At 53.3% G+C, this 26,344-nt stretch overlaps 1 protein-coding gene across 1 annotated transcript in view; it reads left to right on the top strand.

Moving 5' to 3' along the window:
* The window catches only part of LIMD1 (LIM domains containing 1), a 45,737-nt gene that overhangs the window by 8,598 nt on the left and 10,795 nt on the right, over positions 1-26,344 (top strand). The window contains exons 2-3 of the mRNA XM_004676251.2: positions 15,021-15,122; positions 25,319-25,386. Coding sequence (XP_004676308.1) covers positions 15,021-15,122; positions 25,319-25,386 — 170 coding nt within the window. The remainder of the gene's footprint in view (positions 1-15,020; positions 15,123-25,318; positions 25,387-26,344) is intronic.

The raw sequence follows: 26,344 nt of genomic DNA, 5'->3' as shown, positions 1-26,344 counted from the left end.
CTTTAGTGACCAGCCCAGCCTGGCCACTGCTGGTGCTCCAGTGGTCACCAGCCCAGAGGCCTGCTGAGGCTCACGGTCTCACTGAGCTTGGGGCCTCAGTTCAGGGACAGCTGGCAGTGCCGGCCTGCTTTGCTGGCACATTCCTGACCTCCTCTGCAGGCTCCTGTGGTGTCCTCAGCGGGGCTGGGTGTCAGGCCCTGCCACAGACACAGGAGCGTGGTCTCGGCTCTGGCACGGTCATGGCCCCACTGCCTGTTGAAGGAATTTGGGGTTGGGTGGGAGTGGGGACTTCAGTTGGGTGTGAAGGGGGAGGAGAAGGGATTTTCAGCCGGGTTATAGTTCTGAGATAGTTTTCCTGACACTTGTTGAACCCTTGCCCTGTCCCAGCACTTTCCTGAGTATCTCACATGTATCAACTTGCTCAATTCTGTCAATAAGCCTATGCTTTTGATCCCCATTTTATGAGAAACTGAGGCACACAGAAGTTAAGTCGCCTGCCTGATACATGTGTGAGGAGTGGTGACCCCCACACTGTGTGGCCACGAGTACGTCAGGGCTGGGGTGTCGCTGCTCTGGCGGAGCAGGAAGGAAGGCAGAGTGTGGAGAGACTCCCGGCTGGCTGGAAAGCTGGACTGCAAGCATGCCCGGGAGGCATGGGCGCCCCGAGGGCCCCGAGCCCGTGCCAGCCACTCCCTGTGGGGCACAGTAGAGCCAGGGAAGCCCAGAGGACACATGCCTGTCGCCTCGTGGCCCGGACTGCCCATGGCCCTTCAGCCTCCGATTTCTCATGTTCCTCTGGGTTTGGGTGAGTGGGCCACGCCCGGGGGGTGCTTGTGTGACAGGCCTGGGGGTGCTGGCCCCTGCTTTTCTTGGGGCAGCCAGGATATCCTGGTCTATGGGTCAGTATTAACCTCAGACTATGCGAGGAGCTGCTTTAAGACCCAACATCGGATGCAATGATGTTTAGAGCCCATCTGGCAGATCGAACAGAAACCTTACCCTAAACCAAAACAGGCCTGCAGCACTTCGAAGGCACGTCACTGGCAGGGCAGGCCTTGCCAGCAAATATTTATATCTCCTCCAGGTTTTGTTTTTCATTTGTCCCCTCCCAGGGAAACCAGCTGGCCACAGAACCTCAGAGTCACGTTGGAAGGCTGGAGACTTTCTGCTGAAGTATTTCAAAGGGAATACTTTAAGATCCATAGCCAGGTTATTTTTGAGTTTTGAGTGCACTGAGTTTACACTTGCCAAGCCCCTTCCAAGTTTCTTGTTCTGTGACTCAGCTCTGGGTGTCCCAGGAGATTGAGGACTGGTTATTCCCAGTTACTGGAAGTTGGTTGGGAACATAACAGAGACCTGGCTTCCTCCCCCCACACAGGTTGTAGGATAAAGAATGTTCTGGAAGCCTGCCATGGTACCGTCATTCCAATGGAGGGGACTTGAGATTAGTGTGGATCTTAGGCAGTTCAGTGACCCAGGCAACCCGAGGACCTAGTTAGTGGGGACAAGCACCCTCTCAGAATGCAGGCCCCGATTGGGGCGAACACACACCACTGCGGGCTCAGTGGGGGAACGTGGGATGGTCATGTCCTCCTCACAAAAGGATAGCATATTGGCATTTTGCGGCCCAAAGCCCCTCTGGCCACGGCTGCAGCTTCCTTGTTCTCATGAGCCTCCCTGCGGGCTGTGTATATTTTCCTTTCAGTGGGGTTGGGGTTGGGGACACGCAGCAGCCATGCTGCTCACGCGACAGCCAGCGCTCACCCAGGGGACTGGCGTCAGGGTGGGGCTCTGCCACCCACCGGACTGTCCCCTGCTTTGAGCCCGTCTCCTCCTCCGTGGCTCGCATCGCTTTCTGGTGCTGCAGCGGGGTAGTGAGTTTAGGATGGCGTTCGGGCAGCCGGCTGACTCGCAGCTGGCACCAGCGTGCTTGCCGAGGACTTGTCTGCACCGCAGGGTGCTCGGCCTGCGTGCTGCTTGCCCTCGCTCCCGCTCAGGCACCTTGCTTCATGCTTCTGCTCTCAGCTTCCTCCCCCGTGGGCACTGGATGCCCTGTGCTCGGTGGGATTCTGTTTCCTTCCCAGAGCTGCAGGCTTCTAGAACCAGTTTAGAGTCGGGGCTGGTGTCCAGGAGGTGCCCATGGCTGTGAGGCTGCCGGTGTTTGGAGCAGCACCTGCTTCAGGTACTGTGCGTGGGGCGTGTGTCTTGGCTGCACTTGCAAGATTTTGTCTCGTTGGCTGGCGGGGGAGACAGAAACCCAGTGGAGAAGCCTGGAGGGGGAAAGCGTGAGCCACGTGCATGAGTGGACACATCTGGGCAGAGGGACACTGGCCGCGGGCACGTCTTTAAGTTGTCCTGCCCGCCCGCTCCCTCAGGGACACCGCCCGTCCCGGCAGAGGTAGTCTGGAGTGCCGTCTCCCGCAGCGGCTGGGTCACGGGGCCCTCGCCGTGGAGTCAAAACGACATTCTTTTAGAGAAAAAATGCCAGTTATCGGATGAAGTAGCACTTAAGAAATAAGGAAATTAAAATCAGACACCTAATTAGTGATAAGATTCAAGATACGCAGGACCTGGCCTGTTGCTCCTCAAGTATTTGCTGAATGGACGGATTGCGGTATATGTTTACAATACCACGAAGCCTGAATCAGAGCTTGAAATATTTTGGTGATAATGCCGAGGTTTGCTCACTAGAGGACTGAGAAACAGTGGGGGCGCTACAAGTGTAATTTCTCGGCACCCGGTGCCTGGTGGCAGCGCGAGGCCCCAGTCTGACTGCCCCGTCAGAGTGGAGCGTGAGCTTCTCGGGTAAGGACGTGGGCGGCGTGCTTGTGACATGGGGTGGAACTGAATGCTGGGGGTCTGCACCTCCGGAGTCTAAACTCGGAGAGGCCTATTCCTTGGCGGATTGGGCCCTGGACCGCCTTTTGGGAAGGGCACCCTAGGGGTGTAGCCTGCAGTCTCTGGGTGGAAGGATGGCTTCCAGTCTTGCCTGGGAGGGTGGAGCCCCAGAGTCCCGGGGTGGTGGGCATGAACCTCCAGTGGGCCTCTCACTCTCACCTGCCCTGCCCCAGACTCTTCATCGCCCCATCTTCCAAGCCCAAATAACTTAAACCTCCAGTAGCCATTATGGGGCACCTGCTGTACCAGCCTTGGGGTTCACGAGGCTTCCTTTGTGCTTGAAGACTCATTGCGTAGGTCCCCCTTGTGGAGTGTGAGCTCCGTGAGAGTGGGGTGTATGTCCTGTCCACTGTTGTATCCCCGGCTGCCGGCAGTGACCGGCGACGTGCAGACGCTCGGTAAGGCCTTGCTGAGTGAGTGGGTGGGTGCCCTGGCCAGTGGCGGAGGGTGAGTCCCTGACTTCCTCCTGCTGCCACTGCTGTGAGTGGGGATGTCGCTGCCATGGTGGGCGTGCTCCAGAGTCAGCACGCACTCACGCGCCAGGAGTGCCAGGGAGCCCCAGGAGGCAGCTGTCTCCACCTTCCCCGACTAGGAGTTACTCGGACGAGCTTCATGCGGGCAGAAGGTGCCTGGAGTAGCTGAGGACTGGAGGGCGGGGATGCTGTGGCTCGTCTGGCGGAGACCTGACAGGGCCCCAGCTCACCAGAGTCCTGGGGACGTCTGGCTGGGCGGCCGGAGCTGGGCTGGGCTGGCAGGCGTGCTGTCTTACCTGATCCAAGATCAGAGTGAGGAGCTGCTTGTGGGAATGAAAAGCAGCTTACGTCTGTGGGCTTTGGATCTGCCCTGGGTCAGTTATTCAGCATTCTCATGCCTCAGTTTCCTCATCAGCGAAATGGGGCTATGAGGAGTAAACAAAACTCTGTCCAGTCCAGGAGCCACGGCAGCTACTGCGCACTTAGGAGGGCGGATGGTCCAGACTGAGGTGTGCACTGTCTGACATCCACTCTGGATTTTGAAATTTTACATGAAAAACAATGTAAAATGCTCATTCACCCTTCAATACTTAAGATATGTGAACATGGGAATACTCTGGATGTCTTGGACTAAGTAAAATACATGTTATTAAAAGTAGCCTCATCTGTTTTACTTCTTTTTTAAAGATTTATTTATTTGTGCATATAGAACTGGGGTACAGGCCAGAGGCTCAGGGGCGGTGAGAGGATTCACCAGAGGATTCACCAGAGTGGGGAGCAGGACAGGAGGATTGACGAAGTACACTGCTGAGGGGAGCAGCGGGCGGGTCAGGAGAGGTCTGCCACGCCATGTGGTCACCTCCGGGGCAGGCGGGAATCGACTCATGTGGAAGTGGCTTTAGCTTCTCAGTGCTGTGCTTTAACCCGCTGCGCCACCAGGGAGGGCCACTTCTTTTTTTTTTTTTTTAATTAAAAAATTTTTTTTAAAAATTTATTTATTTGTGCATACAGAACTGGGGTACAGGCCAGAGGTGCAGGGGCGGTGAGAGGATTCATCAGAGACAGAGTGGGGAGCAGAACAGGCCGACGATGAAGAACACTGCTGAGGGGAGCAGCGAGAGGTCAGGAGAGGTCTGCTGCGCTGTGCGGGTCACCTCCGGGGCAGGCGGGGATCAAACTCATGCGGAAGTGGCTTTAGCGTTCAGTGCTGTGCTGCAACCCGCGGCGCCACCAGGGAGGGCCCTGCTGAGCTTTTTAAGCGTGGCTGCCTTAAAAAGCCAAGTCACTGCTGGCGTTGCCAAGCCGTGGCCTGCAGGCACCCAGAACAGGCGTGGCTTGCCTCTGGTGGCTTCCTGAAAGTTCCCATGCATCTTTACCTTGGCCCGAGTGAAGGTCAAGCTCAGCTGATTTGTTCAGACCCACAAATGCTTCAACAGAAAGATTGTGATTTGTCCACTTGCGGCCCCCAGTACAGCCTGCCTGGTACAGCGGTGGCCGGCCCACTGCTCAGCCTCCGGTGTGTGTTCGCACGGAGGTAGACATCCTGGGCATGAGGGAGCAGGGTGATTGTAGCTGAGCTAGTTTTCCAGGACCTTAAAAACACACGCTTAGAGAGTTCAGGCAGAGCATCGCCTGGGAACAGCCATCCCCTGGCTCCCGTCAGAGGAATGAGGGCAGTGTTTCCTGTCCAGAGAGGTAGCCTTGCCCTGCGTGTGCTCTGCCAGGGCTCTGGGGCCCTTGCCTGTGTGGGGGAGGGTGGCCAAGCCAGGGTGGCCTTCCAGGCAGCTTCCAGAGGCCCGCTTGTCTGGGACCCGTTCTGACATAGCTCAGCTCCTCCTCTCAAGAGGCAGCACTGAAATCAATTTTAAAAGCGGTGAGTGGACAAGGGCTGGGAGTTGCTCCTGTGTTGCGACCACCTCTCTGGACTGTCCGCTCCTGACAGTGGGTGTGGGCTTGTGTATGTGTGGGGAGAAGCAGCTCTGCTCAAGCTTATCGCTGGAGAGCAAAGGAGGTGAAGGGGGCTGGTCAGGAAGAAAAGGTTCCCCCTGCCACATAAACCAGCAGTGGTCTTGGGTTGTCTTGGGTTGTCGGAAGAGTCACGGTGGATTTTTTTTCTGTTCTTCGAGCAAAAATGTCTCATGATTTTTCCCAACAACCCAGTATATACAACCTGTAATAAGTGTATATGTACAACTTATACTAAATAAATGTATGCAATATATACAGTGTATACTAAGTAGATCAAGCAGTTTACTTGTTGCAATGCAACATATACTATACAGCAACATATACTAGGTGAGGTGTCTTTATACCTCGTCACAAAGGTACTAGGTGATGTGTTGACTGGTTGGTGAAAAGGTGGTGGCAGTGGTTTCCATTGGGAGCCGTGGTTTGGTGCTTGTGAATTCAGTATTTGCTGAAATTTTAGGGAACTACTGCAAGTTGCAAGAATCAGCAGTTTTCTTTTGTCTGGCTTATTTCACTCAGATCGTGCCTCTTGTTGCACTATCACTTTCAGCCCTTTTTCCTTGCTGAGCGCTACTCCAGCACATGACTGCACGGCAGCTTGTTTGCCCACCCTCACTGAGGGACGTCGGGCCTTTCAGTGTCTGACTGTCATGGGGCAGGTCTGTGGTGCTCACCTCTCCGGCCTGCTCTCGTTCTCTGGGTGAGGACCTATGAGCCGGTCACTGCCACGTCATAGGAGTGTGCGTGACCTTCCCAGCAGTGGTCAGGATGACTCCGGAGTAGCTGTACCTTTGATGCCTCCACCAGCCGGGCAGGCCTCCTAGGGTCTTGTCTTGAGCGGCGTCAGGAATTTTCCTGTACTCTCTTCTGCTTGTTGTACTTTAAGCCACCCGCTCTCTGAGTTGGTGTCACTTGGCTGATACTTTTTCGGTTCTTTCTGTTGAAATATTTTCTACTCAAGTAATTTTCAGCCCTTTTTTTTTTTTTTTGATAGTGACTGTGCCTGGTTCTTTTTCACCAACTTTCTCTAATACGGAAGTCTGCTGTGGTTTTGGCATTTTAAAACATGTTCAGTAGAGCTAACTGCTGGAAAGTCAGGGTTTTTAGACACAAATAATAAAAGTCACCCATCATCGTATAGGGAGATAACCACGTTTAAGTTGTTAAGCGGTTTGGGGTTTTTTCCTTATAAATCTCTGAATTAATAAAGATGAACTTTGAGAATTGCAGGCTTTAGTGAGATTTGTACAGATTTAGCCCAGAGAAAAGGCCTCTAGCGATGTCACAAAACTCGAGTTCAGAGGCCAGCCCAGGAAGCATGTTTCCCTTTGAGTTACTTTCTGGAAGTGTGCCCCAGTTCCATTTGCTTTCTGGAACTTTCTGAGAAACTTTGTGTCATCCATTTGTTGGCCTGATTTCTTTGCAGGGCCAGCCAGAGTCTATTTTACACAAGTAATTATAGAGTCAGAATTGAGACCCTCCCCGCACCCCCAGCACACATGCAACAGGAATCCCTTCTCCAGATCTTCCTGACAAGCCCCTCTTCCTTCCTGCCCAACACGGCGGAGGGGGAAGTAGAGAAGCGTGAGCCGTGCAGTCTGGATCACAGGAAAGTCTTGGGCCCCACCGCCGTCTGCCCAAAGCCCTGCCCAGTCAGCAGCCAGCTTGGTCACTATAAGGCCAAACCAGGGCTGTCTCTCCGGGCCCCAGAAAGAATGCTTCGTCCCCACCCGCATCCCCTCCCCGGCTCCCAGAATCAGCGCCCGTAGCCCCGAGGCCCTGCACTCCTCACCTTTTGCCTCCTCTGCCTGCTTGCTGCGCTGTGCTGGCACGGCCCCCAAGGTCTTGGCTGTGCACCCCGAATCTTGGCAACCACCAGCCTACTTTCTGTATATCCATTTGTTGCAGTGTCTTTTCTTTTTCCTTAGGAAAAATTCTGTTAATAGGGTGAAAGTTTTTCAAGACCCTTGGTACATTGTCCCACTCTGGCCCCAGAAAGCATGCCCATGCTGCACCGCAGTGCAGAGGACACCTCTGCACCCTCGACAGCGCTCTTCTTGCCAGCGCGCTTGTCTTTGCCAGGCATCAGTGGTGAGTGGCCCCCCTCGGCACCCTCCCTGACCCCCCCGCCCCGCACTGGATGCCTGGCGAGGGGAGTGTTATTTCCTGTGCTTATTTTTCTTGTTTTTCTCTGTGGAGAAATGAGAGCAGACCCTCTTCAGGAGAGATGGAGGACAGGAGGGTTACCCTAGAGAATGAGGAGTTGGGGTGCAGGCCTTGGCTTGGGGATACCCCGAACTTTTTTTTTTCCTCTGGAGAGTGGACAGCAGGGGACGATTCAGGCCAGACGAAGGGAGTGCTGGGGCCAGAAGTGAACCTGAGATAGAGCTGGTGCCGCTCTAGCTTACAGTGATGGGGAAACTTCCTCTTCCAGTGCTATGAAGTGACGCCATGGTTGGTTTTGAGCAGCTTCAGAGTGAACAGAGACAACGCAATTACCCCAGAGCCCAAAGTGGCCTTAAATACTTCCTTTGTGGCTTGATAGGTGTTTTGGCCCTTCAGTCGGGGATTACGGGGTGTTTGGGGGAGAGGATGGAGCCAGAGGAGGCCCAGGGTGCCAGGTGGGGTGTGGCACGTTGCATTGTCTGCACCATGGCCTCAGCTCTGAGGCGTCTTCAGGCCGCCAGGGTGCTCTGATTGGTCCCAAGCTGCAGTGAGTCCCCGCAGGCAGTGCCTGCTCCAGACCAGCAGTGGCTGGCGGCGTGCGAGCTGGGAGGAGGGCTTGCCGGGGCCCTTGATTCTGCTCCCCCAAACCCTCGGCCGCTCTCTAGAACCTGTTGACTTCAGAGCTGGCCAGCGTTGACCCCACAGGCTGCAGGCTTCAGCTGAGGAGAAGCCTTGCTCCACCTGTGCTCATAATATTTCATTCAGACCCGCTCAGGACAAGCTGCCGCTTTGAGGGGCCCCCGAACATTGACTGGACACCCTGCCCCTTACCTCAGCCCCCTTCAGCGGGCGCTTGCTTTGTGGTTGTGTGATCCCAGGTGGGGTGCAGCACCTGGAGAGAGAACTAAAGGAGGTATTTCACCAGGTGGGGACAGCTGAGACTCCCGTGCTCACGCAGCGGGCTGTCACCGGACGAGCCCGGGTGTGAGTTGGGGCACAGGGCATGCCAGTGAGTAGCCTGCTGGTGCTTTGGAGTCCGGACCTTCCCACAACAGCCCAGAGGCTGGCGTGATCCCCACCGGCGGGCGTGGGCTGCCCCACGGGGGCTCCAGGGCCCTCAGCCTGGCTGTCCGCCCGAACGGCGCGGGGCTCTCGGGCAAGGCCCCCCTGCTCGCGGTCCTGTAGGGACCCGCCTTTGCACGGGATTGGGGAAGGCGCCGTGGGCCAAACCAAATTATTTTCTTAGCGTGGTGATGGTGGGAGATAATCTGCTACTAATTCGGGATCATTTACTTCATGTGGTGCCTGCCCAGGTGGGCGAGGTGTCTGCCTTAGATCATTTTCCCTGCTGTCGGGACTCAAATAATCCTCCTGGGGCTGCCGCAGGAGGCGGAGGGGCTGGGCTCCACCTGTGCCCGACACCCTGGTGCTGTCCCTGTTGTCTGTGATCTGTGCGAGGCTGCACTGATGTTCGGTTTTGAGAAAAGTTTCTCCCTTTTTAAGTGGTTTGTAAACCTCGTGCAGCTGGGCCAGCCTGATTGATATTTCTCCGATGCTGTGACTGTGGAGCTGAGTAGCAGCTGCTGTGGGACACTGGTGGCAGCTCTAATGAACTGTCACATCCCCTCAGCGGGAAACCTTTGGAGCTGAGAAGCCCTTTGGAAGGCCTGCTACACGCTTGGGCCTCTGAAAGGACATCGCAGTGACACCCAGTCACAGTGGAGCAGCGTTGGCCCTCTGTCACGTGGACGTCAGTAGGAAAGGCTCTGGACAACTGCCCAAGGCCTGGCCTGCCTATCTCTAGCCCCTGGATGAGAGCCAGGCGGTGTGAGGTGGGGGCGTTGTCCTCCAGGCTTCTCTGTGGTCAGTGACAGCCTGGAGCCCCTCCGGAGGAAGCTCTGAGGCTCTGGGAAGCTGCAGCTCCTTTCCACCCTGCCTGCCGCCTGCGGTGTGCATTGTCTCTCCGCCCACCCTTCCTCTCCAACACCACCCTCATTCCTGGTGCAGAAGGTCACCTCCGAGACTCATGGGTCCCCCGTGGAGTCGCCCTGCATCCAGCCCACCTCCTCGCAGACCGTAGGCTCCGTGCGGCCACTCACCCTCCTGCACCGCGCACACCTTTTACCCTCCCTGACCTGGAAGCCTCCTATGCCCCGACTCCAGCTTTCAAGGCAGTCAGTGCTTACCTGGCATCAGCCATGAAGGGGCCCACTGCTTCCCTTCTGCTTCTGGGCTGTTAAAATGTACAGCCAGAGCCCTGCCCTCGGCAGCTTAGTTTTTTGATAGTGAGAGGAGACGTGGACTGCTGGCCTCACCTGGCGGGGGGAGGGAGCGAGGTGCGTGCATTATCCTGGGTGACTTGTGGGTGCCCATCTTTTCAAACAGGAAGCTGTCTCTAGACCTTGCCCTTTCCTATGGCTGTTATGATTTTTAGAAGAATCCTGTAGTCGCTGTGGAGGAGGACAGTTTGGCAGTTCCTTAAACAGCTAGACATACTCATCACACGGTCCAGCAGTCACACTCTTTGATATTTATTTACTCACATGAGCTGAAAGATTATCTTCACACAAAATTTTCTCCCGGATGTTTTATCTGGCAGCGCGGTTCGTAATTGCCTAGACCTGGAATAAGCAGAGACGTCCTTCAGCAGGTGAGTGGCTAGCTCAGCGGAGGCACATCCAGGCGATGGAATATTACTCAGCACTAGAAAGAAATGAGTCAGCAAGTCGTGGAACGATATGAACAACCTGAGAAGCAGATTACTCAGGGCAAGATGCCGTCTGTGTGATTTCCACATTTAACAGGTCAGAAAAAGCAAAACCGTGGCGACAACAGAAAGATGAATGGTTGCCAGGAGCTGGGAGGGCTGAGTGGGTGGAGCCAGCGAATCAGGGCAGTGAATCAATTCTGCGTGCAGTGTACGGGACCTTCTGCATTAGTCCAGACTTACAGGATGCCCGTTACCAAGAGTGAACCCTCCTGGAAGCTGTGGACTTCGGGTGCTGCAATGTGTTGGTGTAGGTTCGCAGTCTTAGCTAGTGCAACCCCCCTGGTGTACGATGGGGAAGGCAGCAGGTGTACGGGAAATCTCTCTGCCACCCGCTCAATTTTCCTGTGCATCTAAATATGCATCTAAGACTTCTAAAAAATAAATCCTACTAACAAAAGTATCAGAAAGGAAAAACCAAAGTGATGAACATCCTGTTAAAAATAAAGGAAAATCCCCATTCTACTGGCTCCCAGTGATCTTTCAAGCCCCACCCAGCCTCCTAAGCTCCCACATAATCATGTGAAGTGAGGCCCTAAAGCACACACACTTTCTGCAGGATCCCTCCACGCCACGACCCCCAGGCCACGCTCGGGGAGGTGGGGTGCACTTGGCCTCTGTCTATAAGCTGCAGCCAGGCAACGGTTCTGCTCTGACCAGTGAGCTGGTTTTATGGATTCGTTTGTGCCTGTGATGTGGAAGTGCTGAGTTTCAAGTCGTTGGACCTCCTCTTGCCCCTCACTTTCTTCCCCCTGCCGTGGGAAGGACCCGGAGGTAGCGTCCGCCCCCTTTGGGTATTCTGCTTAATCGTTAAACTTCAGTTTTTTCATCTGTAAATTGATAACACCTACCTTGTGGGATTACTGTGAACTAAGGAAACATATCTTACTTGTGTAAAATAATACTTGGCACAGATGAAGCTTAATAATGCCCATTCTAAAGAGAGGGTAACAGGGACTAGATTAACATCCTGTCCCAAATACCCCCCAAAAAATTAAAAAAAACAAAAAATCAGACGAGATACACACCCACAATTGTCAAGACAGTGACTCAGGCTACAAGGGACAGTGATTTTCAAGGGAGCAGAAGCCAGTGAAGCTGGGCCGTGACTGCTGTGGCTTACTCCTTGGGAGGGTTTCTGGTCTTGGCACTGGAGGGAGCAGTGAGGCTGACCCCAGACACTCCTGAAGTTGAAATCAAGCAGCTGACAGTCCCAGGAGACCAAGGGAGTGGAGTTTATAGAGCTCTAGCAAAGATTTCCCACGCAGGTAACTGATAAAGGACTTGTTTCCTGATTGTGTAAGAAAATCTCATAACTCAACAAAAAGATTTGAACAAGCACTTCAGCAAAGACGCTGTCGGACATCAAGTAGCACATGAAAAGTTGCCGGGTGCCACATCGAGGCATTAGAGCAAAGCCCGTCAAAGCCGCAGGGAGGTCCCACTACATGCCTGCTAGAATGGACAGGGTTTAAGACGGTCATCTAAGTGTGGGGAAACTAGAACTCTACGCTGCTGGTGGGAAGGTGAGAATAGATCTGATGATCTACTTAGAAAACGGTTTGGCAGTTTCTTAAAAAGTTAAACACCTGTTGTTTAGACCCAGCCAGCTCGTCCCAGTCTTTGGTGCAGAGCAAAGGAGATAGCTGTCTAGATAAACACGGTACATAAGTCACTTTATTTGCCTCTGCCCTAAATTAGGTGATGTCTGTCAGTGGTGAGTGGATAAACAAATTGTGGTCCCCACACAGCAGTGCATCTCTGTAATGAAAGATAAGGGACTCCTGGTACACAGAAGAAGCCCACAGCAATGATGTAAGAGGGAGCAGCCAGATGAAGAGTCTGCACTCTGGAGACAGCCCGTGTGTGCGGGCCTGGGCAGAATGGTGGTCAGCAGGGCGCTGGGGCTGGTCTTGGGTCTGAACCCCTGAACAGGAAGTGCGTGGGGGATAAGGAAGGAACCCCTCTCTTTCTGGGGGATCCCACATACGTGGCAGAAACAGCCACAGCTGACAACCAGGTGGGGCAAACAGGACCTTTGGGTCAGAACCCAGGCTCAGGTGTTCTCTCCAACGTCCAGTGGAGAGACCACCCCCGGGGTACAGGGACTTAGGGAAGCTGAGCAAGAGGGTGGCAGCACCCACCTGGGACGAATGTCCCAGCCCAGGGTCTGGCAGGTACATTATTTCTTAGAATGGAAAATTTACTTTTTCCATTTTTTTTCCTACCAAAGGAAGGATACATCTATCTCCTGCCCACGAAGTCGTTTTCTACCCCTTTGCCCCAAGCACAGGGTGAAACATTTTCCTACCTACTTGGCTTCTCGGGGGACCCTCAGTGCTCTCTGCCTGATAGGCGAGCACCCCAGTGGCTGCCTTCCTCACTTTGTGTCTGTGCTGGTGGGAGAGCGGTGAGAAAGGATGTCAGCGCTCAGAAGGGGCTGAGCTGCAGGCGTGAGCGAGGGGGAGGCCGAGGTCTGTAGGTCACAGCCCCCCACCGAGAGGAAACGGGGAGAGCGAGGTGGCGAGGGGGAAGCCTCTGGGAGGGGCTGTTCATCTTGCCATTGGCTCTGCCCGCAGAAGTGAGACGGGGTCTGTTTCACTCGTCAAACCCAGGTGAGACCAGTTCTTCACTCTGAGTCAGCAGCCCCCCCGACTTGTGAACGCTACTCTGTCTTTGTCTTTGGCAAGCTGTTTTGAGGACTGGCCTCTTCCTGTGTCCTCTCGGAGGGTGGGTGGGAGGGCCGACCATGCTGTTGAGCACCTCTGCGCTCCAGCTTACATTTCTGCAGGGGGCTGAGCCAAGGGGCCGCGCCATGGTTGCCAGGGAGCCAGTGAGGTTGCCTTTGGGGTGGCTTCGAGCATGTTAGTGGCTGACTGGCCAACCAGCCTTTGCTACTCTTTGAAAAGTGTTAGAGTCAGCTCAACTAGGGGCTTGGGGACAGGGGTCTGGAAGGGACCTGGGAATCACCTGGAGGTGGAACGGATACCTGCCATTGCCTTCCAGGTGGTGGTTCTCAGGAGAGCATTCTCCCAGCGTCACATTTGAACGGTGCCACAGCCAGCGCTCAGTGGCCATGCATGTCACCTTTCCCTGTTTTGTGTATGTTGCGGACAGCATACTCCATGCACGTTGTCAGTTGTGAGGCTGTTCACAGAGGAACAAGACTCTAGACCTCTGTGAAAAGAACATGCTTCTGGAGGGGCAGAGGTTGAACAGGGGGCGCAAGGGCATGTGTGTTGGGGAGGCAGGGAAGAGGAAAGGCCCCTCGGGAGCTGCACGGGAAATGGCTCAGCTCATCGGCTCTCTGTTGAATCCCTGCAGAGGCCACGGTTAGGATAAGATCCTGTCACTCGGGCCACAAGCAGGTGCTGTGTCCAGTGGTGTCCACTGCCAACACCATCACTCCCACACCCGGTACTCCCCAATCCAGGTGCTGCCCAGGGGCCCCATGGGCCTGGCTGCTAGAGCAGCTGGCAGTGCCAGGGGTTTTGGCGTGAGCAGCCTTAAAGGAGTGGGGTGGGGAAGCTGCCTCTTCCCGCTAGCTGGCGAGCTCTGCGGTGTCCCTGGAGGAGTGCAGTTTGCCTCAAACTGATGTTTCTTGATTTAAGAGCAGCCCGAGTTGTATGTGAGATAATGAGAGGAAGAGAAATGCTGAGGCCTCTGAACGCCTCAAGATTTTCAGTTTCACAGCAAGGGGACACTAGGAACTTTGCTGCCGGCGAGGCCCAGCAGCCTCTGGGGGCTGTCTGGGGGGCTCATCCTACCTGCACAAGCAATGTCTCAGCCGGTGCGAGAAGGTGCAAGGGAGGGGGCCTTGGGGAACTTGCTGGGGGGTTGAAGTCTGCCTGTGGAATCTGTACCCTGAGGTGGTGCGACTGCTACCCCCACTTTATAGATCAAAGTGGGGGCTCGGAGTTCAAATAACCCCACGAGTCTCTTAGCTCCTAACTACTTGTGTTCTGGGCTCAGAACACCGAAGGCCCTTGGTGGCTGAGACAGGGCAGCTCCTCAGAGTTTTTGGTTGACAGAGCAGTCTTGACGGCAGCTCCTGGGGACAGACCGAGCAGGTAGACTACCCTCTTTTTCCTGAATAAGAGAGGTGCTGGGAGGACTAACAGGGCCCTGGGGCCTGAGGTTGGAGCCTTCCTGGATTGTCCTGTTGCTTCAGAGAGAGCCCATGGGGAGGAGGAGTCATGGAGCCGGTCCTGAGGGAGATCTGAGGCCCCGAGGGCAGGACTGGGCTGAGGGTGCAGGCAGGGGAGCAGCGAGGGCTGATAGCTGGGACCCAGCAGGCCTGATGGGAGCAGAGGGGCCAGGTGACAGGTGAGGAATGGCCGTGACTTGCAGTCTGACCAAGTGGAGCGGGGGGCGCAGAACTTTTTGAAGAAAGTGAGCACAGTAAATCCTAGTTGGTGGTGACCACTGAGAATTAAAGGAAGTAATTTAGTGGACACTACCTGACCTGTGTGCTTGGCATGTTATAATCATGGTGCCAAAGTTCTCAAAGTGGGAACTTTGGGCCAGTGAAAACTTCGGCAGAGGCACTCTGCACGTCAGCCTGCAGTAGGGACAGGGCGGGGGAGGGGTGGCTTGAAGTCCAGTCCAGGGGCCCTTCCAACCTGATAGAACAAGGGCAGGAGACAAGGGCGTTGCAGAGGAGTAACCCAGCTGGCAGTGGGCCAGTTGTGGGGGATGGGCCTCCCACTGTTTCCCTCTTGACTCACTGGTGTGTTCTCACCTCACAGGAGCCTGTGTGAAATGCAGCAAAGGGGTGTTTGGGGCCGGCCAGGCCTGCCAGGCCATGGGGAACCTCTACCACGATGCGTGCTTCACCTGTGCGGCCTGCAGTAAGTATGTGTGGAGAGGTGGGGTCGGGGGCATGGGGACGGAGAGCAGGAGCAGACGGGACAGCATCCAGCCCAAAGATGGTTGGTTAATCGCTAGCTGCTGTGCAGCGGTGTCCCTCTGTCTCTCTTTGACAGGATCCTGGATTAGGAGGCACCCACCCGTCGGTGCCTCTCAGCACAGCCTCTGTGGGCATCTGCTCCCGCTTCCTGTGCTCAGCTCACAGCTGCTCAGTGAATTGACGGCGACCTCCCTCTGCCCCCCAACCCCAGGAGATTTTAACTCACCACAGGACATTTGCCAAGTCGGCCAGGGAGTGAACATGCGTGTTTGATGGTCTCTACCAAAGGTTCATTTTGAGGAGCACGTGGGGACAGGGCCCCACGAGACTGGCGGCTTAGCCGTGGCGCGGTGGGGGTGAGGGGTTTTATCGTGTGGCCTGCTGGATCTCAGTCCCGGCTGCTCCTCTGAGTCACCTCAGGAGGTTTGCCCCAGTCCTGCTGACCAGCAGATTCAGCTGCGGTGACTTTCCAGATGGGGACTGCGTGCGTACTGTTCGGGTGACTCCAGGGAGAGGCCAGGACGAGCACCCTGGGTTAGTGCCACGCGCCTCGTGGAGGCCTCCGGGAGGTTGGCCCACCTGAGAGCCTTGGATGCCCAGGCTGCGGTGACCGCCCCAACCTGCCCGGCCTGCTGGCCCCGGGGTCAGCTGCTCTGGGGCTGACAGCAGTGGCTGTGGCTCTGAGCAGACGTATGAGCGCATCTCTGCGGGCTCGCGTGGCCAGGGCTCGGCCGTCTCCCGGCTGGGACATCTTGCTACTTCCCTCTCTCATCGGCGCGCTAAATAAACTCTGCACAGCATTGCGATCGTATCTTCTTTAAAGAATTACTTTTGACTTTTGCCATCAGCAACTGTTTCTCAATATTTGCTCTATTTTACAGGAAAAAATACTCAGTGGAAGCAGTTTTTTCTTTTATCTCGAGCAATTACTCCAGCATTTGAACTTTAGAAGGTTGTTGGGAGAACCTACTGGTGTGTGAGTCAGCGCTGTCTGGCTGCACGGCCCGCCAGTTCTTGCTGCCTGAGTTTGTCTTGCTTTGGGTCGCACAGCAGACGCCTAAGGAAGACAGAACAGTTCATTTGAGCCCTGTGGTCAGCACTGAAGGCCACGTGGTCAGGTCTCCATGGCCAGGACTCCATCTTATTGCCTCTGGCTTCTTTGCCACTGTCCAGCTAAATTTCTCTTTTCTATTTCTCTGTCTCTGATCACACTATTCCCTAGACTATCCTCGCCTCTAAATTCTTTTTTGATGGGTGATATGAAACTTTTTACTGGGGGGCTTCAGGGAAGCTCTGCAGGATGAGGTGAGATCTGGCATCCCGGTCAGGACCTCCCAGCTTTCTAGCTGCAGAAAGCCGTCCACCTGGGTTCTGTCCTGCCTAGGACCGGCTCACACCTCCTCTTCCAGGAAGCCTTCCCTGCTTGCCTGTGTGAAAGGACCATTTTCTCCTGGATTTGGCATTCCCTGCTTTTGGCTCTCATGGAGGCTGTGAACCACATTCTGTGATTTTAGAACTAACAAATCAGGCCCCAGAACAGAGTAGCCGAAGAAATGAGCCAAAGCTTCACAAAAAGTGACCCACCCCCTTTGCCGAGGGGCCTCCTCTTGTGTCAGCTGACCGCTTGCTCCCGCTGGCAGGAGTGCTGGAGACACCTACACCCCTGTGTGTCACCGCAGCCTCTCTTGAACACTAGATGTAATTTCCTTCTGTTCAGGTAATTTACTCATGTCCTGACTGCTTGCATCGCCATTTTCACTAGTGTGTTTTCTTTCCTTTCTAGATCTTGCCAGAATGTGTGCACACTTTTTTGAGTCTGAGCAGAGCATATAAGTGTTGTGTCCTTTTTGATGTACACGTGGCAACTTACACAGCCCTCGGCTGAGCTCGCCTGCACTGGGTGCCTTACACACACCCAATGGGTGTCTTTGCATCCTTTTGTCCCTCTGCTGAGTTATTTCATTGGTGTTGGTTCCCAGAAGTAAGCATTCAGGGTGCGATATGTGGGTGTGTGTATGTGGTCTGGTGAAGTCCCCTTTTTTCTTGACCTGCTCCTTGGGCAGCCTGTGTATTTGGTTGCCATGGAGATGTGTGCTGTGGATTCTTTTCTTCCCCCAGAGGCTCTGCCCACCCAAAGTGGCCTGGATGCTCTCAGGAGGCTGTTGGCACGCCCTCTTGTGGGAGGGAGGGTCATGAGGGGGGCAGGCTTGGCCCTGGCTGGTGACCGCCTGTCTGAAGCTGAGAGTGGAGTGCCTGGCTGAGGGGAAGCTGGCGCCATCTGTGGCTTGAGAGAGGTGAAATGAGAAGGTAGGAAAAGTGTGCTGGACTGGGGAGTGCAAGCAGCATTCTTGACACCTTCCAGAGTAGACCGAGGGAGAAAGAAGGCCACTCTCGCTGCAGGCAGCGTCTGGTCCCCAAAGCCAGATTTTTGTTTGTTTTGTAAAGACTGAGCCATTCCATTCTGGCATCAGGATGAAACCTGTTCCCCAGTTCCATGGCTTCTTTGTCAGCCATGTGAGTTGGAAAAGGATGGACTGGGCAAGATTTCCCTTGCTCTCCCTCCCAGGCCCCCTGAGAATGTGAGGCTGCCAGGTGTTGGGGGGTGAGGACTGGGAGGCAGGCACCTTCTGGGCTGATGGGTTGGGGAGCCAGGGAAGCCTGAGCTCAGAGGAAGGCCGCCAGGGCAGGCAGGGTCTCCTGGGGATGATGTGGACGTGCAGGGCCCATGTGGTGGCCTCAGTGTGTGTCGTCCTGAGGGGCTCTGGCAGCCGCACCTTCAGAAAATGTAACAGTACGGACTGTATGCCCTGCCTGCCCCACTTCCAACAGCCAGGCATCTGTGCCGGGCAGAGACGGGGTGGGCTTTCGAGGGAATGCTCACACAGGTAGCCCCAAGCCAGACCAAGCCTGCCAGGACAGTGAAGAGCCTGTGTGTTGGACATGAAAAACATCCCATTCATCACTTCATGGAGCGAAATCAGCCAGGACTGAGTCCTGAGCTGTAGAACAGAGGCCCTTACTGAGTAAGTCAGTGGTTGGGGATTCACCAGCCAGGAAAGTAAAGATCAGGAGGGTTCTTGTCAACTGTTTTTCTTTTTGTACAAAGCCTGAATACCGCCTTGGACACTGTTCACTCTTTTCATTGACTTTGTGAACGATGTCACCAATCCAGCCTTTGGAAACCCTCACAAATTCAAAAATCGTGAAGCCTGAACAAGGAAGGTCTCCTTTTAGTTCCCCACAGGCCTGCTTCCCTGACACAGGGAGCGTGGCCTTCCTCAGTCTTTGACAGATGAGCTTTCACGCTTCCTGTGAGCCCCACTCCACCTTAGACCTGCCGCCACACCGACACCAGATCCCATGGCCACCCAGAGAGTTCATCATCATCATCCTCATTTTACAGAGAGGGCGTGTTTGCTGCGGTTGGTGTCACTGCAGTTAGCGGCTTGGTTGACACGGGACCTGGGGTCGGATGGGCATGCCCCTTGCGTTCAGCCCCTGCCTTAGTCACCTGGGTTAGAGAGAGAGTACGCTGAAGGAAGGAAGCTGGCTCTGCACGGGGTGGGACTTTCAGGTCAGCTGCTGCCCTGGGGCTGCGTGGTGATGAGGACTATGACTCAGAGCCTCCTGAGTTGAGGTACAGGGTGGCCCGGGACAGGGGAGTAGAATTCTGTGGCAGGTGCCCCACAGGACTTAGAAATGAATTCAGGGCCTGGAGAAGCTTTTTTCCTTAAGACCTCTGATCCCTAAGTTTCTGAGTGGTTGAGTCATCCCAGTATTTCTCATCATATTCATCATTTCTGCACGAGCTGGGTGAGTCAGCTGGTTCTAAGGAAAAGGCTGAAGCCTAAGAACGTGAGAAAGGAAGAGTGGGCGAAGAAGAAGTCAGGAACTAGCCCTAACAGCCGGGGACTGGACAAAGAGCCGGGGGGGGGTGGGGGTCTGGAGAGTGGAGAGGCGACCTTTACATGAGGCCTCATTATAGGGTGTCTTGTCTGCTGAATACACTGGAATTGGACTCAGATTCCCCAAATCAGATTGATTTCCCAGATCGGATTCCGTCAGTCCAGTCAGAGGATACCGGATTTTTCCTATGCCCGTAACATTAACGGAGTCTGGGATGGGGGAGCCTCTGTAGCACAGAGCACCCCAGCAGAGGGACCTCCACTGTTACTGCCCCCACCCACATCATCTACACCCTGAGCCCTTGATGGGCTGCACAGGCAGGACTTGGGGTGGGATTCTGCATTCTTGTCCTTCAGTCGTCCCACACCACATGCCAGTGTTACCGGCATCCTCGACGCTTAGACTGAAGAGTACTCTGCCAGGCCGGGGCCTGACCCCTAGTGAGCATGAAATGAGCGTGTTGGATCAACTCTCACCTCTGAGGCAGAGCCCTGGGCGTAGGGGGGAAGGTCTTGGGTGGAGGTGGCACTTGTTTCTGGTGGTGGGGGGCTGCCTGCTTCTCCTTGGCGCCCTTGTCTCTGACGAACACCTGTCTTTCACGTTCCCTTAAATTTCTGCCCTTAGCTCTAACCCTGTGATGAGTAGTTTTACATGTCAGCTTGACCAGGCCACTGGGCATCAGCAATACCTTTGCAGAGTTAACCTGTTCTAGAAACAGATGTTGGAAGGAGTAGCTCGGATAGAGCTTAATGTGATGGTTACAGCTCCCCGTAGCTGCCTCGGTCACCAGTGGCCCTAAGGGGCCCGTAATGTACTTGCTCAGGGACTTGCACTAATGTTCACGTCATTTCATTTTAATTCAGCTTGCCTATGCCTGGCTGCATGTGACTCACACCGTGGAGGGCACAGTAGAAGTTGCCAACTGGGACATAACAATGAAAAGACGCCCTGAGCTCATTTTGTACTACCTTTCCTCAGGAACTGTTCTCATTGTTGGGTAAACTGTGCATTTTTACTTTTGAGGCAAGTATTTTGGAAACTGAAATTTGTGGTGAAGCCCCAGAGCGAAGGGCCAGTTACTTTCCAGACTAGTAAGTTGTGTCTATTTCCAGAGGGAAGGGAGCAGTGTGGCAGGGGAGCTCAGCTTTGCCAGGTTGTGAGGCTGACCCTCTGGCTCCCTCTGTGAGCTGCACCGGCTGAATAGCCTTGCCTCTGAGCGCCGAAGGTGCCCCCCTGAAGGCAAATATAAAATATTCATTTACTGCGTCTCTGGGCAGTCGCGTCTGTACATTTTTTAGTCAATATTTTATGAACTATTCTCATCAGAAAATAAAGAGCAACTTGGACGCCTGTATTCTTAAGCTCTGGGAAAACTGGTATATTTTTGGTGTGCATGTCGCTAGCTCTTTCCTGGTGTGGGGATCCTGGCCTGGCAGCAGGACGGTCCTGAAACTAGAGTGACGGTGAGGGAAGCCCTTTCTTTCTATTTTTATTATATTGGTTTATTTTTACATATTTTTGTGCATTTTTCCATCTCAGTTGCAACCCCCTTGGGGAAGCCCTTCCTTTGGGGCCCACTTCCCGTCACGGCTTGTGTTCGCTGCCAGTTGCTGGGGGTGGCCGGGGTCTTAGAACTTTTGCTTGATCAGACTGAATTGCGTTAACTGGAAATGTTGGGTCAGAGGCAGACCTGGAGCCTCCCTCAACCTGGGGGTTCTCAGAGTGTGGCCCCGGGATGGGCGCAACAGCCTTACCCAGGAGTGAGTTAGAAGGCCGAATTCTCAGACCCCTCCCAGACCTACCATGTCAGGATCTCTGGGGCTGGGGTTGGCAGCCTGTTTAACAGATCCCCGGGTGGTTCTGACGCATGTTACGGCTTGAGGGTCACTGGTACCTCACAGCCGGCTCCCTAGTCACACGTCTGAGTGTATGCCACCTTGAATCTCAGCTCCACCTGGGAGACAGGGGAATAGCCCAATAAATCTACCTTCTTCCCCTTTCTTTGAGGTTCCTTTTTGAACAAAGAGACCATGCAGTGTGGTGGGCAGTGCTGACTTTGCCCTGGGCCAAATCACAACTCCCGCACCGTGTGTTAGTCGGGTAGGCAGGTCTGCTTGAGCCACCTGCACAGCGACGACTCCGGGGAGGTAAACCACCGGGAGTGTGGGTCATGTGATCGCAGGGTTCCCGCAGGGCCAGGAGTGCTCAGCCCACTGTGCAGTGTCCACCTGTCCTGCGTCTGCTGTGGTTTGGTGTCACCTAGTGGTGACAGGCTGCTGTAGCCTGCAGGCTGTTCTGGATCCAGCCTGTGCTGGGAACTTCCAGGACCTAGAGATTCCAGGAGTTTCCAGGTTAGTGAGTGCGCTTCGTCAGCCAGCTCTGCAGTGGTCCTGGAGAATGCCTCCCTTCTGCTTCCCCGCTTCTCAAGACAGGTCACCTGCTATGTCCCGCCTGGCTTCTCTGTCCCCAGAACGTGCCTGCGGGGGAGATGGGCGTCAGCACCACCAGGTTCTGTCCACAGAGCCATGGTCAGGAGGGATTTTGACAGAATTGGCGAGACAGGGAAGTGGGGTACAGTGTAGGAAAGTGCCCAGTACATGGTAAGGTCTGAAAATGAAAATTCGCTTCTTTGTTCCCGAGGAGAGTGACCTGCCTTCATGACCGAAGCTGTGATGTGAACCCGGGTCTCTTTGGGTGAAGTTGGCACTATGCCCACCACGTGCTCCTGTCTCTGTTCACAAAGGAGGCCTCGCACATACGGGGCAGAGGAGAGTGGACTTTCAGGTCTTTTCCTTTGGGTGGGGAGAGCTGCACTGTCCAAGGGCAGTCAAGTGCCACAGGCTTTCATGTGGGGGACCCACGGCACATGGACCCCAATACACGTCAGAGTCTGACAACCCGTGATCCATCTATCCACTTACTACCTGGGCGCATCCCACTGAGCCTAGAAATTTATTTATATATTTATTTATTTATTTATTTTTAAAAGATTTATTTATTTATTCATACAGACCTGGGGTACAGGCCAGAGATGCGGAGGGTGAGAGGATTCACCAGGGACAGAGTGGGAAGCAGAACAGGCAGATCGACGAAGTACACTGCTGAGGGGAGCAGCGGGAGGGGCAGGAGAGGTCTGCCAAGCCATGTGGGGCTCCTCCAGGGCCGGCGGGGATCGAACTCATGCAGAAGTGGCTTAAGCTTCTTCGAGCAGTGCTTCAACCCGCTGCGCCACCAGGGAGGGCCCGAGCCTAGAAATTTAAAGAGCTGGAAGTGGGCGTGGTGAGTTAGGAAGAGGACAGGAAGCCCAAGGAGTCAGGAGGAGCCCTGGACCCCCATTTGCAGTGAGGTCAGTCAGTTCTGGCACCCCCCATCCCATGCCCCTGACGCCGCCTCTCGTGCCTGGTTTTAGTTCTGCCTAGACCCGGGCGGAAGTCCCTCCATGCCCGCGTGGCTTGTAAGAGGAGAAGGCAGCACAGGAAGTGGGTGGGAAAGAGGCTGCTGGCACAGCAGTGTGGATGGTGAGGTTTTTGGACACTCTGAAGACTTGGTTAATGTTATGAAAGTCCCGATACAGCAGCTGAAACACAGAAGGCAGCCAACAGCTGTTAGGGTACATAATTTTTTAAACATTTATTTGTCTTTAAAGAGTTATTTCCTTTTAAGTATACAAGAACTAGGGTATAGGCTAGAGGTGCAGGGGGTGAGAGGATCACCAGAGACAGAGTGGGGAGCAGAACAGGCAGATCGACAGAGTACACTGCTGAGGGGAGCAGTAGGCGGGTCAGGAGAGGTCTGCCGCGCCATGTGGGTCACCTCTGGGGCAGGGATTGAACTCATGTTGCAGCGCTGGCTATAGCTTGATAGTGCTGGGACTTTAACCCCTGAGCCACCAGGAAGGCCCTGGGTAATATTTAAAAGGATGATGGAAGTACTATCTGCTCATATTAAAAGTTTAGGAGGAATATAGGAAAGTATAAAGTAGCAGCAACTATTGATCTCCCCATCCCATTATACCAACACCACATGTGTCCATTCATGAAAATTTCCTTGCTCATTCTCTTTGCATAATTGAGATACACAGTGTTTTTTTTTTTTTTTTAAAGATTTATTTATTTATGCATACAGAACTGGGGTACAGGCCAGAGGTTCAGGGGGTGAGAGTCTTCATCAGAGACAAAGTCGGGAGCAGAACAGTTGGATTGGCTGAAATTCACTGCTGAGGGGAGCAGTGGGCAAGACAGGAGAGGTCTGCTGCGCCATATGGGTCAGCTCCGGGGCCAGGGATCGAACTCATGTTCAGTGGCTGTGGCTGGCTTCATAGCTCTGCACTTCAATTCTTGTGCCACCAGGGAGGGCCTGAGATACAGTTTTTTTTTTTTTTTTTTTTTAATCTTAGAGCTTGCTTTTCACATTACATAGTTTTAAAAAAATTTAGTTTTTTCAGATTATAAATTCTAGAATAATTTATTATAGAAATGTCTGAAGCAAAAAGTGAATTTGTTCTCATACCATTTAGCTGTGTACCTAGTACTAGAGAAAAAGGTTTAAATATTGAAATGTATAAATTAGCAAGTGAAATTTCCCTTTAATACAACCTACCAGTGCTACATAATACTAGATTTTTTTTTTTTAAAGATTTATTTATTTGTGCATACAGAACTGGGGTACAGTCCAGAGGCTCAGGGGTGGTGAGAGGCTTCACCAGAGGCAGAGTGGGGAGCAGAACAGGCAGATCGACGAAGTACACTGCTGAGGGGAGCAGCGGGCGGGTCAGGAGAGGCCTGCCACACCATGTGGTCACCTCCGGGGCAGGCAGGAATCGAACTCATGTGGAAGTGGCTTTAGCTTCTTAGTGCTTTGCTTTAACCCGCTGCGCCACCAGGGAGGGCCAATACTAGATTTTTTTAATGAAAGAAATTTATTAACTAGAAATAAATAGCCAATAAAAGTTCTGTAATGCTGTTTTCCAGTGCTAGCTACTATTGGTTTTATTGTGTGATCATTTAGTTCTTTTTTTTCATATCAATGGAATGTATGTATGTGTATAAGTTATTGAAATATAACTATATTATAAGTTCAGTTGCCTAGCTTACTTTTATATTTGCTAGTTTACTTTGAATATCCTAAGCTATAAACATCTTTCAATATTGGTAGGTTGGCATTTTATTTTTCTATAGAATTTTCAACTTGTTTAGTAGTATTTTATGTATAAAGTAGTATTTTAAATGATTATATACTATTTCATCCATTAATACATCCTCATTTAGATATACTCTGTTTCATGTAATCATTTTTCTAAGGCTGGCAATTTAGATCTAAATATTTATTCACATTTCAAATTCTTTCCTAAGCTAAGTCCCAGACAACCCCACTAAGTTAGAAATAAACATTATAAAGTTTCCTCTCCAGGGACAGTTTATCGTTTTACATACTCACCAGTAGCTTACAGCAACACACAGCTAACCATCTAAGCAAACGTGATCCTTTAAAACATCTTTTATCATATTGTACGTGAAAAAGCTCGAAATTGCTGTGTTTTTCTCAGAATCCTAGTGGGTGAGAGGCTTTTGCATTTTGATGATCTTCCTCTCTGATTTTTGCAACACAGGTGACCTGTTCTCTAATATAACAAATCAATTCCCAGTTTGGATTCTTCAGAACCTGATTCCTGGAACCGAAGCAAAGCCCTGTGTTCTGGGGGCCTTGGGCACAGAGGCCTCATCTCTGGGAAATCTGTGTGGCTTCTGGCCTACCCCATTTAGATAAAGAGAAAATAAGAAAAGTTGTTATCCTTTCAACAATGTGTGTTCAGTAAAAAAAAAAAAAAGATAATGTAGAGAAGTTGCCAGTTGATCAGTTTGTAGGAGCTTCCTGGTGGGTTGTCATAGGGCACATCAGGGGGCCTGGGCAATTTCAGGGGTCTTGCCCAGGTTGAACCCCCACTCTCCATCCTGTCCTACAGGCTTATTTCTCAGCAGAGAGGAGGTGCTCAAAGTGGTGTGGGGTGAACCCGCAGTCAGCCCAGGGGTCTGCCCTCTGCCCTCTGAGCAGTACCCCCTGGGAGGCCTGCCCTCTCCCCACCCTGCCCTTCCCCGAGGCCACAGCAGCTAGCAGTAACCAGGCTTTTGTCCACGTGGACATGTTTCACGTTTGTTTCACTGAAAAGATTTTACCTTTCTTCACGAGCTAGCAGCATTTTCTTCTCACCCTGCCTTTATATTTTTCCCCTAGGTCGGAAGCTGAGAGGAAAAGCCTTTTATTTCGTCAACGGCAAGGTGTTCTGTGAGGAAGACTTCCTGGTGAGTTGGCCACCCAGGCCTCCTCCCCCCAGGCCTGGCCAGAGTCCCACGGTGAGGCCTGGGCCAGGCAGAAGGGGGTGGTCTCTCTCCGTGGTCCAGGCATCGGGGACGCTGCATGGCCAGAGAAGGGGACCCCGACTTGCCATCTGTAGATGCACGGGGTGGCTCCTTCTCGTGAGCCCCCATCTCCGTGCTTTGAAGGGATTCTGGGGGCTCTGGCCTGCGCTCTTGTTGCTTCCCCTCTTTCTGCCTGTACCTCCATCTTTAAATCTTTGTTGCCTGAGACAAACCTCCGTGGGCATCATGGGGACCACAAGGTGGGAAGGTGGGGGGCTTGTTCTCAAGTGAAAAAAGTGGCTGCTGTCCCTAGATGGGGAGGAGGTTCGGGACAACAGGACCTGGGCTCCTGGTTAGGACTCCTGGAAGTTTCCTTTTCTTCTACCTTCCTTTCCACTATATTTTCACTTGTTAAGCTCTGTTTGCAAAGTCTAAGCTTCTAGCATCTCCCAGTGTATAATAACTAGTATCTTTTTTGAAGTGAGTACCTCATTTCTCTCACGATTCTGGCAGAGGTGTGTGTGTGTTGCTAAGGTAGATTGTATTCACCAAGTTTCTTTAAAGCCAGCTATAAAAGGCATTTTTTAAAAAAGATTTATTTATTTTTGCATACAGAACTGGGATAAAGGCCAGAGGGGCAGGGGTGATGAGAGGATTCACCAGAGACAGGGTGGGGAGCAGAACAGGCCGACTGCAAAGTACACTGCTGAGGGGCACAGTGGGCGGATCAGGAGAGGTCTGCCAGGCCATGTGGGTCACCTTGGGGGTCGGGGATCAGACTTCTGCTGCAGTGGCTCTAGCTTCTCAATGCTGTGCCTTATCCCGCTGTGCCACCAGGGAGGGCTGGTATTGGTTGTTTTTTTTTTCCCCCTAAAGATTTATTTATTTTTGCATACAGAAC

This window comes from Condylura cristata, unplaced genomic scaffold (genome assembly GCF_000260355.1).
Source record: "Condylura cristata isolate star-nosed mole 26May11 unplaced genomic scaffold, ConCri1.0 scaffold00004, whole genome shotgun sequence".
Classification (NCBI taxonomy): Eukaryota; Metazoa; Chordata; class Mammalia; order Eulipotyphla; family Talpidae; genus Condylura; species Condylura cristata.
This window is presented reverse-complemented; position numbering and strand designations above follow the sequence as displayed.